At 48.6% G+C, this 15,695-nt stretch overlaps 1 protein-coding gene across 2 annotated transcripts in view; it reads left to right on the top strand.

The window, feature by feature from the left end:
* TP53BP2 (tumor protein p53 binding protein 2) overlaps positions 1–15,695 on the top strand; it is a 55,749-nt gene that overhangs the window by 13,545 nt on the left and 26,509 nt on the right. Inside the window, exons 2-3 of one of the 2 annotated variants that reach the window (XM_032838833.1) lie at positions 9,225–9,372; positions 14,996–15,109. In XM_032838833.1, the coding sequence (XP_032694724.1) occupies positions 9,225–9,372; positions 14,996–15,109 (262 nt within the window). The remainder of the gene's footprint in view (positions 1–9,224; positions 9,373–14,995; positions 15,110–15,695) is intronic. The other variant, XM_032838834.1, reaches the window with a different exon arrangement.

Raw genomic sequence — 15,695 nt, 5'->3', positions numbered from 1 at the left:
GTCTTGGTATTGTTGCTTCTTCCCAACCCCCAGTTCCTGAGAGTTGTAAGGTTTGGGGAGGATTTGTGTCGCCCTTCTCACAGATTGTTCCTTTTCCTCTAAGGGACATGCTTTCCCCTCTTGTGTTCTTTTTTCTTCTTGGTAAACCTGAGGGATTGAAGGTTTTCTGAGTCAGAACCCTGAAGCTGCTATCACAAAGCCTTATTTCCTTTCTGCGACTAGGAGATCTTAGACTCTCGGTTCTTTTTCCTTTCTGTGGAGCTTTACATGGGTTTGTAGATCAAAGGAATAAACTGTAGCCTCTGATACAAAGTAAATTTCTCATAAATGTCCTAACCAGTTTTTGTGGGATTTTTTTTTTTTTTTGGTATTTCCTCCTGGAAGACTCTTCCCACTTTTAATCTGAGATAATGCCTCCGTGAAGATGAATCACTCTTACGAGCATAACATCATAGTCACAGTGAATACATGTCCTCCAAAACGGAGCTCTCTCTTTTTTTTTAAACATTCTTTTCTTTTTTTTTTTTTTAAAGATTTTATTTATTTATTTGACAGAAAGAGATCACAAGTAGGTAGAGAGGCAGGCAAGAGAGAGAGGGGGAAGCAGGCTCCCTGCTGAGCAGAGAGCCCCATCCCAGGACCCTGAGATCATGATCTAAGCCAAAAGCAGAGGCTTAACCCACTGAGCCACCCAGGCACCCCTAAAACGGAGCTCTTAAAAATAAATCTGTGACCCATTGTTTTTAAATGAAGGTTGTCTGTGACTTGGGGATTCTGGAAGGGCCGTGACTTGGTCATGACTCACTGGTGAGCTGGGTGGGGAGCCCAGCCCCTGCAGAGTGTTGTCTTCTCCGAGCCTCTCCTCCCCCATCGAGCTCCCCCATCGAGCAGCTTAAGAAGCAGACGGAAGTCCTTGTCCTGGCTGCCACGTTCAGTAGAGTATTTCCACATTCTTTGATCATGGTCTGTAGTCAGTGTACTTTGAAACTGAAATTATCCTGAAAGTATGTTAACATTGAGAACGTTTTAAAGTGATGTTTGTACCCGCTCTCCCTTATGTTCTTTCCAAGCCAGTTTACCTGTATGTGATTTTAGATGGTTCTGATCGGGGCGTCTGGGTGGCTCAGTGGGTTAAAGCCTCTGCCTTCTGCTCAGGTCATGGTCTCAGGGTCCTGGGATCGAGCCCCGAATTGGGCTCTCTGCTCCGTGGCAAGCCTGCTTCCCCTCCGCCCCCCCCGCCTGTCTCTCTGCCTACTTGTGATCTCTGTCAAATAAATAAATAAAATCTTAAAAAAAAAATAGATGGTTCTGATCTATGATGTCACACTATGCTGTTTCGTGGCTTGCTCTCATCACTTGCCCAACATCAGATTATTTGTGGGAGTTGGCAGCTGGGTTGTAACCCTTCCAGTGGAGGTTTTCCAACTTTGCCATGTTGCCAGATATTTCGTTTTCCATGTTACTCTTTGGAGATCTAAGCCTGTAGGGAAAATCTTGTGGCATATAGAATGTTTCTTCCTTTCAGCTATTTCTTTGGGATAAATCCCCACAAGTAAGGTCATGAGGTAGACCTAATTCTGTGGCTTTTGACACGACCCGTTTTACTTTCCAAATGGATTTTTACAGTTTATGTGGTGCCATCGTGTCCGATGTAGGACTGTAGGACACTCTCATCTCCGTTGGATCTTTTAATCAAATTGCTGATGTAAGAGCTATAAGTGGTGCCTTGTTGTTTCAGTTTTAACAATCACTTCCTCCTGGGTTTTGCGGTGTGTTCTATCTCCTGTCAGCGGCCTGTTACTCCTCTGCTCTGAAGGGTACTTTAGAGTTGATCGCGTTTTGAGGAATCTCTTCTCTTTGTGGCTCATGCTATAAAAAAATGAAGTTCCGGAGCACCTGGGTGGCTCAGTGGGTTAAAGCCTTTGCTTTCAGCTTAAGTCATGATTTCAGGGTCCGAGGATCAAGCCCTGAGTTGGGCTCTCTGCTCTGCAGGGAGCCTGCTCCCTGCCCCCCCCACTGCCTGCCTCACTGCCTACTTGTGATCTCTCTCTCGCTCTGTCAAATAAATAGGGTCTTTAAAAAAAAAATTTTTTTTTTCCCAAAAAAAAAAAAAAAAAAAGAAGTTCCTGGTTTACAAGTTGGCAGGAAGTTAGCATGTTTCTGGCCCTGGGAGGGGTTGCAAGTGTTCACCTGTACCAAGGGAAGAAGAGCCATCTGGTCTGTCACTCCGTTGCCCTGTCACTCTGTCACCATGGCATGCGTTTTCAGGTGCCTCCACAGTTCCTGGTCCTGGCTGTGAGGGCTGCCGTGCGGCTTCGGCCTGATGGTTGCTGCATTCTTCCTGGTGACGATAATTCACCTCCGAGGTTCACAGGAAATAACCGGAGCTTGAGTCCATGAGAACAGGCAAGACTCTCATGACAGCCTCCTCGGGAGCCCCATTTTTGCGTGCTTCTCTTTGGGCCAAGGGAGCTGATGAGGTCGTCTCTGCATTCTTGGGAATATGGTATTTTAAAATATACATGCCAGGAAAAGATGACGTATTTGGAAGTAAGGTTACTTTTATTTTATTATTTTAATATGCTTTCCATTAATTTATGCCTCCGGGCTGAAACCTCAGCCTGTCTCTGCTCATGTGCATTTTTTTCCACCCAGGAAAATTTTTTTCCACCCAGGCGCCCCTGAATTTCCGTTTTATCTTCAATCTCATTCATTTACTTTAGTAGTAAATTGTCTCATTTTTCCATAAGCACATTTCATTTCCCTTAAGAGATTTTTAACTGGGGCACCTGAGTGGCTCAGTTAGTTAAGCGTCTGCCTTGGGCTCTGGTCATGATCTCAGAGTCCTGGGATCGCATCCCCCATCGGGCTCCCTGCTCAGCGGGGAGCCTGCTTCTCCCTCTTCCTCTGTCTCCAGGCTTGTGCTCTCACTCTCTGTCAAATAAATTAATAAAATAAAATCTTTAAAAGAAAAAAAGAGAGCTTTTGTATCTTACACAAAGCATGCAGTAGGCCCTTTAAATAGTGATACAATTCACGCTCCATGAAATTCACCCTGTGAAGTGTGTGATGCAGTGGTTTTTAGTAACTTCATGGGGTTATGTAACCATCACCACCAATTCCAGAACATTTCCATCACTCCAGATGGAAACCCCGAACTCTTGAGCAGTAACCCCGCCCCCCAGCCCCAGCCCCTAAGAGCTGCTAATGGGCGTTTTGTCTCCATGCCCTTGAATCCTTGGGATGAGTCCTATGTGTGTCAGGCTTCTGTCACTCAGTACAATGCTGTCAAGGTTCATCCATGTCGTAGTGTCTCCGCACTGCAGCCCTTTTGATGGCCAAATACTGTTCTGTTCTAATGTATTGGATTTCCAAGATCTGTTTCTGGACTGCTTGTTTCTTGTGGCCCCTGACTAAAGTTGAGGCAGCACTTGGGCCCCAGAAAAGCACGATGGGGCGCATGCTTCCGGTATGTGTCATAGCAAGGCCCGGGAGGCGGTGGCGCCCTGTGTTCATCTTGCTGATTTCATCATCGGCGCCTTCAAATATCAGTTTTCTTGTGTATGTGGTACATAACCATTCTAGAAAACTTAAGCATGGCTGAGCTCCCAGAAAGTCCCTTCATAATCTTCTCACCCCGGCATCACTACTATTAACTTGGTGAATACAATTCCAGGCTTTTTTCTGTGTGTGAATTGCCTGCATGCCTGCGTGTGTGTGTGCCGTCTTCCCATTTGTGGAAAAGGATGTGGTACACAGTCCTGTAACTAAACAGTGGGTAACCAACACATTTTCGAAAATGTGTGCTTTTTCCTTCTATGATGTTTTGGTAGCAGATGCTGGAAATTCCTAAGATTTAACAGTTTTATTTTTTATCTTAAAAAAATTCATGAATTATAGGCTAAAATTGTTCTCTGCTGGGCTTAGTTGATATAGAGTCAGCTAAAATGTCTTTTTAAAAAATTTTTTTCAACATGCTAATAAAACTTTAAACAAAACAAAATAAAGCAAAGCAAAAACAGCTTCAGCTTGTTTTTATTTCACTTCTTAGGGAATTAAATTACATTTTTTAAGAATTTCTTTATCCTTTCGGAGCACAGCAGATTTGTGAACGAGATAAAAGGAAGGTGGCCATGTAAGGAGTGTATGTACCTGCTTTTTCTCAGGTTGATAGGATGATTAGTTTAGCTGACTCTGTCTTTTGATTCTCTTTTGTTTTTATTTTTTTACTACTCTTTCAAGTAAGAAGAGAAGTGATATTTATTAAGAAACTCCCTGATTCACTTCTTCTATAAAATTTTAAATAGGTATGAATTATCACATTAAATCCCATAATTGTGGCCAGATTATAACTTAAAAGATTTTAAATTATAAGTGATATATTAATGTAAATGATATTTAACTTTCATAACTTGGGGACATACTTATGTATACATTTAAAAGTGGATGAAATCAGGGCCCCTGGGTGGCCCAGCAGGTTAAAGCCTCTGCCTTCGGCTCAGGTCATCTCAGGGTCCTGGGATCGAGCCCTACATGGGGCTCTCTGCTCAGTGGGGAGCCTGCTCCCCCCCACCCCCTCCTGCCTCTCTGCCTACTTCTGATCTCTCTCTGTCAAATAAATAAATAAAATCTTAAAAAAAAAAAGTGGATGAAATGGGTTTAAAAGTGTATTTCAAAGTTGGGATGCCTTTGCTTTGTTTTACTCATAATTTTCTAGGTGGGAGAAGTAGCAGTTATAAATACTGTGGCCAGCGGTGGTAGCGGCGTCCACCCAGCAGTGGCGTGGGTGGGGGAGGCACCTCTGTGGATATCCCTTCTGGTGGCTGATGGATGCCTCTGATTTGCCCTGGAGGCTCCCCCGGCCGGCCCCCTCCTCACCTCCCTGCGTCATTCACCAGAGGGTTGGGGGTGGGGGGGGGGCACCAAGACAGCAGATCAGGTTCATACCAGTCTCTCCCTGCCTTTCATATCTGCCTGCTGTCCGTAAGCACGTCTCTGGCTCTGCCTTTGTAAAAGATCCATATCCAGCCGTTTCCCCACGTCTGCCATCACCCTACAGCTCAGGTGCTGCGTGTCCTCTCAGATGGAGTGTGCGTCGTCCCCTGGATCTGCTCCCAAGCGGCCACAGTGTTTTAGATGACATCACTTCGCTACCCTGCTTGGAATCCTCCAAGGACCTCTTTTTTTAAAAAATTGAGATATGACTCACACACCACCATTCTGAAGTATGCAGTTCTGTGGTTTTTAGACTTTCCACAAGGTTGTGCAACCCTCACACTCACTCCAGCATTTTCATCGCCCCAGACGAAACCCCACAGCTGTTAGCAGTCACTCCCTCAGCTCCCTGGTAGTCACCAGTGTCTCTGTCTCTCGACCATTTGCCTCCAGTGGGCTCTTCGATTAAAGTCCAGATTCCTAGCTCTGGCCTTTGAACAGTGGCTTCCAGACCAGTGGTGTCCACATCACATGGGAGCTTGTTAGAAATGCAGCATCTTGGCCCTCTTCCCTCAGAGACTGAGGATGGAGCCCGGCGTCTGCACCCCAGTTTGAGGAGCAGTGTGACCTGACGCCTCTCTAACCCTTTCCCCTTGCTGCCCCTCCAGATGCACTCTGCCCGCCTCCCGCTCCCTGCCCTGTGCAGAAGCCTGTGGCACCCATGTCCCCTCTCCACATGGCCCCCCCGTTTTGAATTTTGGGCCGTGTACTGTGTTAGCTGTTCAGTAAAGGTAACCTGCGCAGTGGGACTGAGTCCGTAGAGCAGCTGGCCTGTCAGTACCAGATGAAGGGAAAGTGTGGAAGCAGGAGGATGGCTGGCTGGGGCCAGCAGGAGGACCAAGAGGACACTAGCTCTTTGTTCCATCGGAGTGGCTGGTGGCGGCTGTGAGCTCTGCTGCACCTCTGCACACACGGAGGCGGACTCGGGGTGAGAGTAAGTCCGAGGAGAGTCTGTAACATGCAGGACCCGCTTGTCTGCAAACAAGCACCTACCGTGTGCGTGCCATGTGCTGGGCCATGTGGTCCACGGGGCCAAGGATGTGGTGCTAAAGAGACAGACCCCCAGCTTGCGTACTGCGGATATTCTAGAAGGGCCGACAGAGGGTAAAGCCAAGTTAACCCAATACGAAGTGTGGTACCTGAGGGACCATGCCAAGGAGAGCCCAAAGCAGGGAGGTATGCATGTGTGCACGTGCGTGTCCACACATGCGTCGGGATCTAGGCAAGGATAGCGGGGAGACCCTCGCTGGGAAGGCGGTGCAGACCTGCAGGCCTGGGGAGCAGGCAGGCCGGCTGCAGACAGAGCAGGGCAGGTGTACAGGCTTGGCGGGCAGGATGGCTGAGGTGGAGGGGATTAGGAGAGGAGGCCTGGGGAGGCAGTGGTGGCAGGTGTTGGCTCAGGCAGGTCACGAGTCCGCTAAGCCAGACCAGCTCCCCCTCCCTCCCCGGCTCCCTGCCTGACTCGGCCACAAAGCAGAGCAGCCCTCCTTTTCCTCCTGAATTTACTGTCTCCTGAGTTGCGCCGCTCACACACAGCGCTGCTCTCTCCCCCATTTTGTCACCAGACCCCTCTTTCCTATGAAACCCATCCTTTCTCACTGCTGTTGTTCAGGCCCTTGCTCCGACCCAAACGCTGGCTGTAGCATGCCAGCTGTTGTAGGAAGGTCGGCTTTGATGCTGACCGCCAAAGTTGGTGGCAGTGCTGGGAGCACAAGACTCTCAACTTTGAAGATGGGAACTAAGGCTCCGAGAGGTGACGTGGTTTCCCCAAGGAGGTCTAGCTAATAATTAACAGATTAGGAGGCAGAGCCCAGACCTCTTGCCCGGGAGTCCTGAGCAATGTCACACCACCCGCCTACCAGCCACCGGCCCAAGCACATGAGGACGGGCCCTGCAGTCAGCACTGAGCGAGTCCTCACACGTGGGAGGTGGTAATGGGTCAGCTCATGCACCTGCCGTTCATGCAATGCTGTGGGTTTGTGGGGAAAGGTAACCTTAAACAGAACACATCTCTCATCGTTCTTAATCGTAATCATACCTTTAAGTAAACGAAGCTGTTGTTTTCCAGAAAGTAAAAGACCAGATCCCTATTAAAGTTGGGGTTACATAGAGCATTTCCCAATATTTTCCTGCTGTAAGGAACAGCCCAAAGAGTAGAGAATGGATCCGAAGAGCACAATTAACCCTGTCATTTTAGTAGCAAGTCGATTTCTTCATATGTAAAGAGAGAGTTGTGCTGGCTCTGCTCGTCTGGGGTTGATGTGAGTTTCTGAGCTGCCTGTGCAGCCCGCACGGGTCCTAGTACTCCCCTCGCCCCACCACATTCCCCCTGGGGGTCGGGGGTGGGAGTGGGGTACTAGGACCCGTGCGGGCTGCGCGCACTCAGTATCCCTGCAGTTCCACAAACACTTGTCTGTTGTGTACAGCGCAGACACTTCCTGGTTTTGAAGTGTTCAACTTCGCAGACAGTGTCGGGTGGGTGGGGAGCTCAGAGAGCCGCTGTGGAATTCCGGAGTGTCATGAAATGTGCCCTACGATTTGTTGGAGCTGCGGCAGGCTGGAAGTCTGTGAGCATAGGCAATCTTTTTTATGTTTTTCCAGGTGATTTTTGTCAAGGCTTTAGGCTTTCTGTGTGGTTTTAAAGTGCTCCCTTCTTCTCTGGTTGAAGCCTGGAACAATGTGTCTTTATTAATACGGTTTGTCGGGAGGGGAAGGACCGCATAGGATTAGCTTGAAAGCTGCTCAGCTCATCCTGGGAAGCCGTATGGTTTTTTCCCATGTTTTATTTGCTGTTTCACCAGTATCCACTGTGTTAATTTTTCTGGGTTCCCTGCTGCGTGCTCTCATGGGCCAGGTGACTCAGTGCGTTGCATGGGTTCCTGTGAGTTGAGAGCTTTGGCTGGAAAAAGGAAGGACGTGGTGACCTTAAGGAAACGTGGTCGAGGGTGGAGGAGGAGCTGCAAGGTGCCTGGTGCTGAGCCTGCTCACCCTGGGGTGGGGCGGTGTTCTTCCCTGCCGGCTCCGCCTCTCACCTGACCATACTCCTGCGGCACCCGGCCTGACCACTTGGCTGGTGTCCATCACTCACCATAAGCAGGCCCTGCGTTTTTGCAGAGAAGAGCCTCGTGCTGCTTTTTGGAGGTGGGCGAGGAAGGCTGAGCCCCAGGGGGAGGTGTGCTGCTGTGGGTGGGCCCGTGTCCTCCTGAGCCCAGTGCGGGTCCTACTCATTCTGCTCTTTTGTGGCCTTAAACCCCCAGCTTTTCCCAGTGTTGGCGGCCCATTAATCACTGTTATAGAACGTGTGCTGGTCCAGAGTGGACCCGCCAAAGCCTTGGCCTTCTCCTTTCGTGGGAAGAATTATTCTCGCAGGATCAGTGCTCCCAGGGGGATTGCTTTCAGACTGTGTGTGTTTTATCCTGATACACGCAGACCTGCATGGAGGAGGTGCTCGTGGGTTGCCATCTGCGGTTTATTTGCTGGGTCAGTTTCTTCAGCACTGGGAATTCATATTTTCGGGGGATAGTTTATCGGTGTGAAAGTTTGCTTTCTTGACTCAGTGTTTTTAAGAGCCAACGTCTGTGTTTACTAGGAGAAAGGTAGCTAGTGGGTTGGAGATGGAGATCTTCTGCTGGCTGCTTTATATTCTCTGCGAGGCTGGGTGAGTGTTAGCCTGACAGCCCGTTGCTCAGTCAACACCTTGTTGATGAAGACTTAGACTGTAATGTAGGTATTTGATTAAAACATTTTAGCCTTATAAGTACGATTTTTTCAGTAGTTGGTTGAATTGCGTGGTATGAATGCTAGATTTCCCTCCAGGCTGTGTGTCCTGTTTCCCAGATCCACCGTCAGAGCAGCACGCTCTTAGGTCTCCTGCCAAAGAGGCTGTGTGGACAGAAGGGTGCCCGCAGCTACCCTGAATCTCCCAGTGTTGGTAGGAGGGTCTGTTTCGAGCATGGGTCTGGCACCTATGAGGAACCATGTAAGTATTTGGCAGACGAATAACAAATATAGCTTCAGAGCCCGACTTTGTTGGGTCTTTTGTGTGAACTTGTTTGCCTGAACCCCAAGGATCCTGGAGGCTCTGTGGGCACTGCTCGCTGAGGGGCCGGACTGCTGTGCCGTTCTGCACGGGGGCTAGGGAAGGGGATCCAAGGGGACTGAAGAGTGAAAGGCACAGTGTGGACACTGACAGCAGCTGTTTCTCTCTCTCTGTCTCTCTCTGTTGGCAGATGTTTCTCACCGTGTACCTCAGTGACAGCGAGCAGCACTTCACCGAGGTCCCCGTGACCCCCGAGACGATGTGCAGAGATGTGGTGGATCTGTGCAAAGAGCCCGGCGAGAGCGAGTGCCATCTGGCTGAAGTGTGGTGTGGCTCTGGTATGAGACCCGGGTGGTGCAGCTGTGTAGACGTGGCTGTGGGCGGCATGCGTGTTGTCTGCGGGGAAGCCGGGGACTCGCACGTGCATCAGGGTGTGACATTCTCTCTCTGGCTTCACTGTGACATAGGCAGCCTTTCTGCTCCTGTCCTTCTGTGCAGTACGGTGAAGACGCCGCACCCAGTACACAAGGTCAAGGACAGGCAGGTGGCCCAGCAGGGTGGGCTTCTGGGCCGGAGGCGGGAAATGCTTGAGGAACGTTTCCTCTGCGATGCGACTCGACTGAATTAGAAACGTGAGGCGTCCTGATTGCTTTGCCCTCTCCCGGTTTTTGTAGGTTTTTAGGGAAAGCTCTTCAGTGTTGAGTTACCATGGTGGCAAAAGGCAGTGGTGAAATCATAGGCATTATTTTAGGCTTTGAAATCAGTCCCTCACTCTAGCTCTTTGGAGCTCTAAAATGGGACAGCCTGGTCTTTTTCTGGCCCCTCAGGAGTTTGTAGACGTGTGAGTAATTTTCCATAATTTCTGCCTTATTCCTGTATGGCCTGGGTGACGTCCCACTGCTTCTTTCTCTCCCAGGGGGCCAGGGGTCCCAGCACCCGTTATACCAGGTTAATTGGGTCCACACCATTCGTAATACCTGCCTGTAGCCAAACTCCCTCCCTACCAGGCCTCTTGGTCATCTTCAGCCAGCTTTCTTACAATTGGGTGTCCTGGAAGGTCCTGTGCTCACTCCCTGAATTGCTTGCTTCTTTTCCCTTCACAAAGGAACTAGATTAGACCATTCACATAAAGAAACCCAAATGATCCTTTTCAAATGAAAATGTGATAGTCCAACTTTCCACTCCTCCGTGGCTTTCTTTTCTCCTGAGAAAAAATCTCAATTTCTGACCTTGGGTTGTGAAGTTTGTGTCACTGTCATTGGGCACCATTCTCCTTGGCCTGCAGCTTCCCTTCTGTTCCCGAGGAAACTAATCTCCTTCCCACCTTAGGGCCCTTGGTGCCAGCCTGTCCCACTGCCTGCGTCGCTTTCCAGGTGTTGTCGCCTGCAGTTCAGCCGGAGTGTTCTGTTCTCCCAGAGACTCTCCTGGAGCATCCTGCTACCGTGGCCATGAAGCCACCCTGATTTCATCCTCCAGGTTTTGTGTGTTTATTAGTTTCTTGCCACTTGACTCCCTGTAGCCCAAACACATGCGTTAGAACGTAGACTTCCTAAGAGGAGAGGCTTGCGTGTGTCGTGCGTCAGTGTTTTTGGCTCAGGGAGAGGGCCTGGTGTCCCGACGCTGCTCTGTCAGTGCTTCTTGAATGACTGAATGAATGCACTGCTGGCCGCTTCTGGCTGCCTCCTTGCATTCCACAGACCACCTTGCTGTGCGCTTTACTGAAATGATGGAGAGCGCCTGTTGGGATCGAGGAAGCAGTGTCCTTCTCTTGGGAAGGGCTCGGTGTCTCTTGGGAACTCTTGATTCCACCTGTTCTTTTTCCTCTCTGTGTCTTGCTCACTTGAGGCTGGTAACCCTTACTATGGGATGATGTTCAGAAGAGTTTCTTCTCACTCTTTTGGTAAAAAAAAAAAAAAGAAAGAAAAGAAAGAAAAAGAAATGACCACACCTGAATGTGGGTTTGTTTTTTTTTTTTTGTAAAAGAGGAAATAATGAGGACAGAATGGAAACCTCTCCCCCATGCCCATCCCCTGATCACTCAGTGTAACTGCTCAACGTAGCAGGGAACTTTTCATACTCTTGTCTCTGCATTTGTAATTATAGTAATATCGGAATAATTTTGTGTGTTGTTTCTTTTTCTGTTTTTTTTTTTTTTTTCCTGTAAATAGTGTCATACATGTCAATATCCTGCAACTTACTGTTTTACCTTGCACTCTAGTTTAGAGGTGTTTTTCAGACTAGTATGTATAAATCCATATCATGATTTTTACATTTTTAAAAAATTTTTTTGAGAGAGAGCGTACTCAGGAAGAGGGAGGGGAGGAGGGAGAGACACTCTTAGGCAGATTCCTAGCTAATGTGGAGCCTAATGTAGGCTTGATCTCATAACCCTGAGATCATGACCTGAGGTGAAACCAAGAGTTGGACCCTGAACCAACTGAGGCCCCCTACCCCCAGGCGCCCCTCTACTTTTGTTTATATAAATGCTGTGGTGAGAGTCCTTTCAGGAGCCTCTTGATCTGGGCAACTGTTTCTCTGGAGTACATACCACAAAGTGGAATTGCTTAAAGGTTCACACACTTGAAAATTTAACGTGGGGTGCTAGATTGCCTTCCATAGAGGCTGGCCACTCACACCCCTACCAGTTATTTCTGAAAGAATCTTCCATCAAAAATTGATAGGATAATATTTTAATTTTTGCTAAGCTGATAGCTGAGGTTGCCCATTCTTTCATTTGTTTATTGGCCATTAGGGTTTCCATATTTATTTACTTATTTATTTACATTTTAAGTTAGTTCCACACCCAGAGTGGGCCTGGAGCTCAAGTCTCATGCTCCCCTGCCTGAGCCCGCCCAGCACCCCTGGATTTCCATTTTTAAAATATTGTTTCTCCACAGTCTTTGCTCATGTTTCCGTTGGCATTTGCCTCTTGATTTGTAGGCATTCAAAAACAGAAACTTCTGGATCCCAGGCCTGTTTGTGTGATTTAAAAGGATCCTTTCCTTCCCGCAAGGCTGTAAACCTACTCTCCTGTTACGTAATCCTCTAAGTTTGAAATAGTTTTCCTTCCTCCCCCATTAACTTTTGTGAGTTGTGTGAGTTAGAGAGCGAATTCCTTGTTTTCCGAATGGGGAGTGAATTGTCTGAGGTGCTTTACCGAGTGGCGGTTTCTTTCTCACTGACGTGAAGCGTCCCTGAAGGCCACGTTAGATCTCATGCACAGTCCTGTTTCTGGAAGCCTCAGTCCGTTGCTTTTGTCTTGTTTATGAAAGAACCAAACGGTTCTGATGACTGTAGTTTAAGAGTACGTTAAGTGTCTTTAAGGCAAGTGCTTTCATTTCATTGTTGTGCTTTTTCAAAAAAATAAATGAGCCATTCTTCCATTTTTCCTTTTTCAGGTAGATTTGAGGATGGCCTTGAAAGGTTCAGTGGAAGGTCGTGTTAGGACTTGGATTGGTTGGAGTGAATTCATGATTCATGTGTGGGCTGTCTGCCTGATGCTGTGATTCAGAGCAATGCCTTGGGTCTCAGGTTCCTGTCTTTGTCACTTAGTGGCTTTGTAACTGAAACTCCCAGCCAGCCTTGCCTGTGACCCTGCGGCAGGGATGGCTGTGGGTGGAGCAGGTGGCGGGCACGGGGCACAGGCAGGACTGCGAGGTGTGTGTGTGCGTGCGCAGCCTGCTCTGCCTCCTTGGGGCTCCCAGAGCGCGCAGGGTTCCCTTCGGCGTTTTGAGGGAGTATGTGTGTATCTCACCAGTGTGCGTACACGAGCGTGCGTGTGTTTCGTCAGGAGGTGGGAGGTTACTCAGAAGCTCTGTTGGGGCGGTGTCTGCTGGGGGTGTTTCCTTTTGGGGGGTCACTGTTGGGATTTCTGTGGCTTAGCAGTGAGGAGGGCCACCTCTGTCACTTCCAGAACTGCAAGCAAAGTGTCACTTTGTTGAGGCTGAGTGGACCGGGCTCGGGGTGAGTCCACAAACCTGGTGGCTGTGACGGCGGGCAAGTGCACAGTGCTTTCTCAAGCTCTTTCAGCGTTCTTCTATTAAAACTTAGCGCTGGGGGTGCCTGGGTGGCTCAGTGGGTTAAGCCTCTGCCTTCGGCTCAGGTCATGATCTCAGGGTCCTGGGATTGAGCCCCGCATCGGGCTCTCTGCTCGGCGGGGAGCCTGCTTCCCCCCTCTCTCTGCCTACCTCTCTGCCTACTTGTGATCTCTCTCTCTCTGCCAAATAAATAAATTAAAAAATAAAAACAACAACAAAAAAAAACTTGGCGCTGGAGTAGCTCTGCTTTTTTTTTTTTTTTTTAAGATTTTCTATTTATTTGAGAGAGTAAGTGAAAGAGTGCTAGAGAGAGAGAGAGCACAAGCAGGGAGAGGCAGAGGCAGAGGGAGAAACAGACTCCCCGCTGAGCAAGGAGCCTGACGTGGGACTTGGTCCCAGGACCCTGAGATCATGACTGGAGCTGAAGGCAGATGCTTAAGTATCTCTGGTTTTAAGCAGTTGGGTCCTCGAACAGTAGGTTTGGTTTTTATATCCAGGTCCTCGAGGTTGGAGGGTATTTTGAGGGTAGCTTAAGATACATGATTTCTCCTGAAGTTTCTATCTATTAGAGTATTCTGTGTCCTTTTTGTCTCTAGAGAAGTTTGACAGCTGGCAATTTCACGGAAAGAGGGGCCAGAAAGATACACAGTTGGCCCTTGAACAATGTGGGGGTTCAGAGCACCGACCCTCTTGTGCAGTCGAAAATCTGCATGGAACTTTTGACCCCCCCCCCCCCCCGCCAAACTGCACTGCTTACGGCTTAGTGTTGCCTGAAAGCTCCGCTTACCACGTCAGCAGTCAGCATGAATACATATTTTGGATGTTATGTATTATATACTGTGTGTTCTTCAATCAGGTTTGCTAGAGAGAAGAAAGTGCTATTAAGAAGATCATGGGGCACTTGGGTGGCTCAGTCAGGCAGGCATCTGAGTCTTGGTTTCAGCTCAGGTTGTGAGATTGAGCCCCATCTTGGGGCTCAAGGAGTCTGCTTGAGATTTTCTCCCCTCTCCTTCTGCTCCTCCCCCCACCACACACGCATGTGTGCATGCGCTCGCTCTTTCTCAATTAAATCTTTAAAAAGAAAATCGTAAGGAACAGAAAATACATTTCAGGACTGAACTGTATTTATCAAAAACAATTCTCCTATAAGTGGACCTAGGTGGGTCATACCCATGTCATTCATGGGTCAACTCTGTTTTCAGTGCGGTAAAAGAGCCTTTTGTTTAGAAGTGGGTATGTCTGATTTCTTAAACATAGTTTATAGAATTATAGTTTAAAAATAGCCTAACAGTAGAATTAGCCTTTATCTTTAAAGATTAAAAAAAATAAAATCTTTAAAGATTTTATTTAGAGAGCACCTGTGCATGAGCAGGGGAAAGGACTAAAGGAAGAGCGAATCCCAAGCTGATGCTGTGCTGAGTGAGCCCTATGTGAAGCTTGAACTCATGACCCTGATGTCATGACCTGAGCCGAAATCCAAGGTCTCTGACACTCAGCCAACTGAGCCACCCAGGTGCCCCTAAGCTATTTATTTAGAAAGTTATTTCTAATTTCTTATTTAAATTTAGAGAACCCTAGAACGTTTGAGTTAGAAGGGACCTCAGAGGCCAATAGTTTACAGAGACTTCTGAAACCTTCCCCACCCCTCAGCTCATGGGTGAGCCTGTGGCCAGTCAGGAGCACTGAGATCACTCCTGCACTGGTAGCAGCCAGCCCAGATCCATTCCCTGTTCCAGTGCCCACAGCATCGACACCGACTGTGTGTGTGGAAAATCTGTGGTGCTTTATTTCTAAGAGCCTTTTAATGAGAAGAAAGCATCAAGGATGCTCAGTTTTCCCTACAGGCATAATTTGCATGAAGGAGGGGTAGTACATGCTCTTTTCTGTACCTGCAAGTCATGTGACTTCTGTTTGTTTCCTTTAGAACGTCCAGTTGCTGATAATGAGCGGATGTTTGATGTTCTACAGAGGTTTGGCAGTCAGAGGAATGAAGTTCGTTTCTTTCTCCGTCATGAATGGCCCCCCGGCAGGGACACAGGTAGGTAGCATTGTGTGAATCCGAGCAAAGCTGTGGACTTGGACTCCACATGTCCAAGGAACGGGGAGATCAGGAGCCAGGTGACGTGAGGGGTATGGGACAGGAAGGGACATGGAAGCCAGAGGTCAGACCCGCTTCCAAGACCTGACTGTTGTGGAGAAAAGGGTGTGGTTTCCTTTCATTTGTTTTCTTTGAAGAGGGGAGGAGCAGGTAGAAAAAAGTCCCCAGATCAGGAGGCTGAAGTTCAGGAGTCGGGGTACACCCTCAGTGGGGACGATGTCCTGGGTGTAGGAGGGAGCCGGTGTCCGCTGTTGTGGAGGGAGAGGGAGCCGGCGGGGGTGGTAGCAGGCACGTGCTTTGTGGGATCAGGTGGAGGGGCTTCTTGTCTGATGGTTTTCTCGGGGTTGGGAAGGTATAGAGGCCAGCGTGAACTGTTGTGGGGAATAGGTGAGCATCTGTGGGGGGCAGGGGCAGGCTGCTGGGGCCCAGGTGAGAACACAGACTCCGAGACCCGGGGCATTCCCTCCAGGCGTGCTTGGCAGTCTGGGCGGCTCTGAGAGGATGGTTGGATTGACCCAGGGTTGGG

The sequence above is a fragment of the Lontra canadensis genome, unplaced genomic scaffold (genome assembly GCF_010015895.1).
Source record: "Lontra canadensis isolate GAN:19392208 unplaced genomic scaffold, GSC_riverotter_1.0 scaffold106, whole genome shotgun sequence".
In the NCBI taxonomy this organism is placed as follows: Eukaryota; Metazoa; Chordata; class Mammalia; order Carnivora; family Mustelidae; genus Lontra; species Lontra canadensis.
This window is presented reverse-complemented; position numbering and strand designations above follow the sequence as displayed.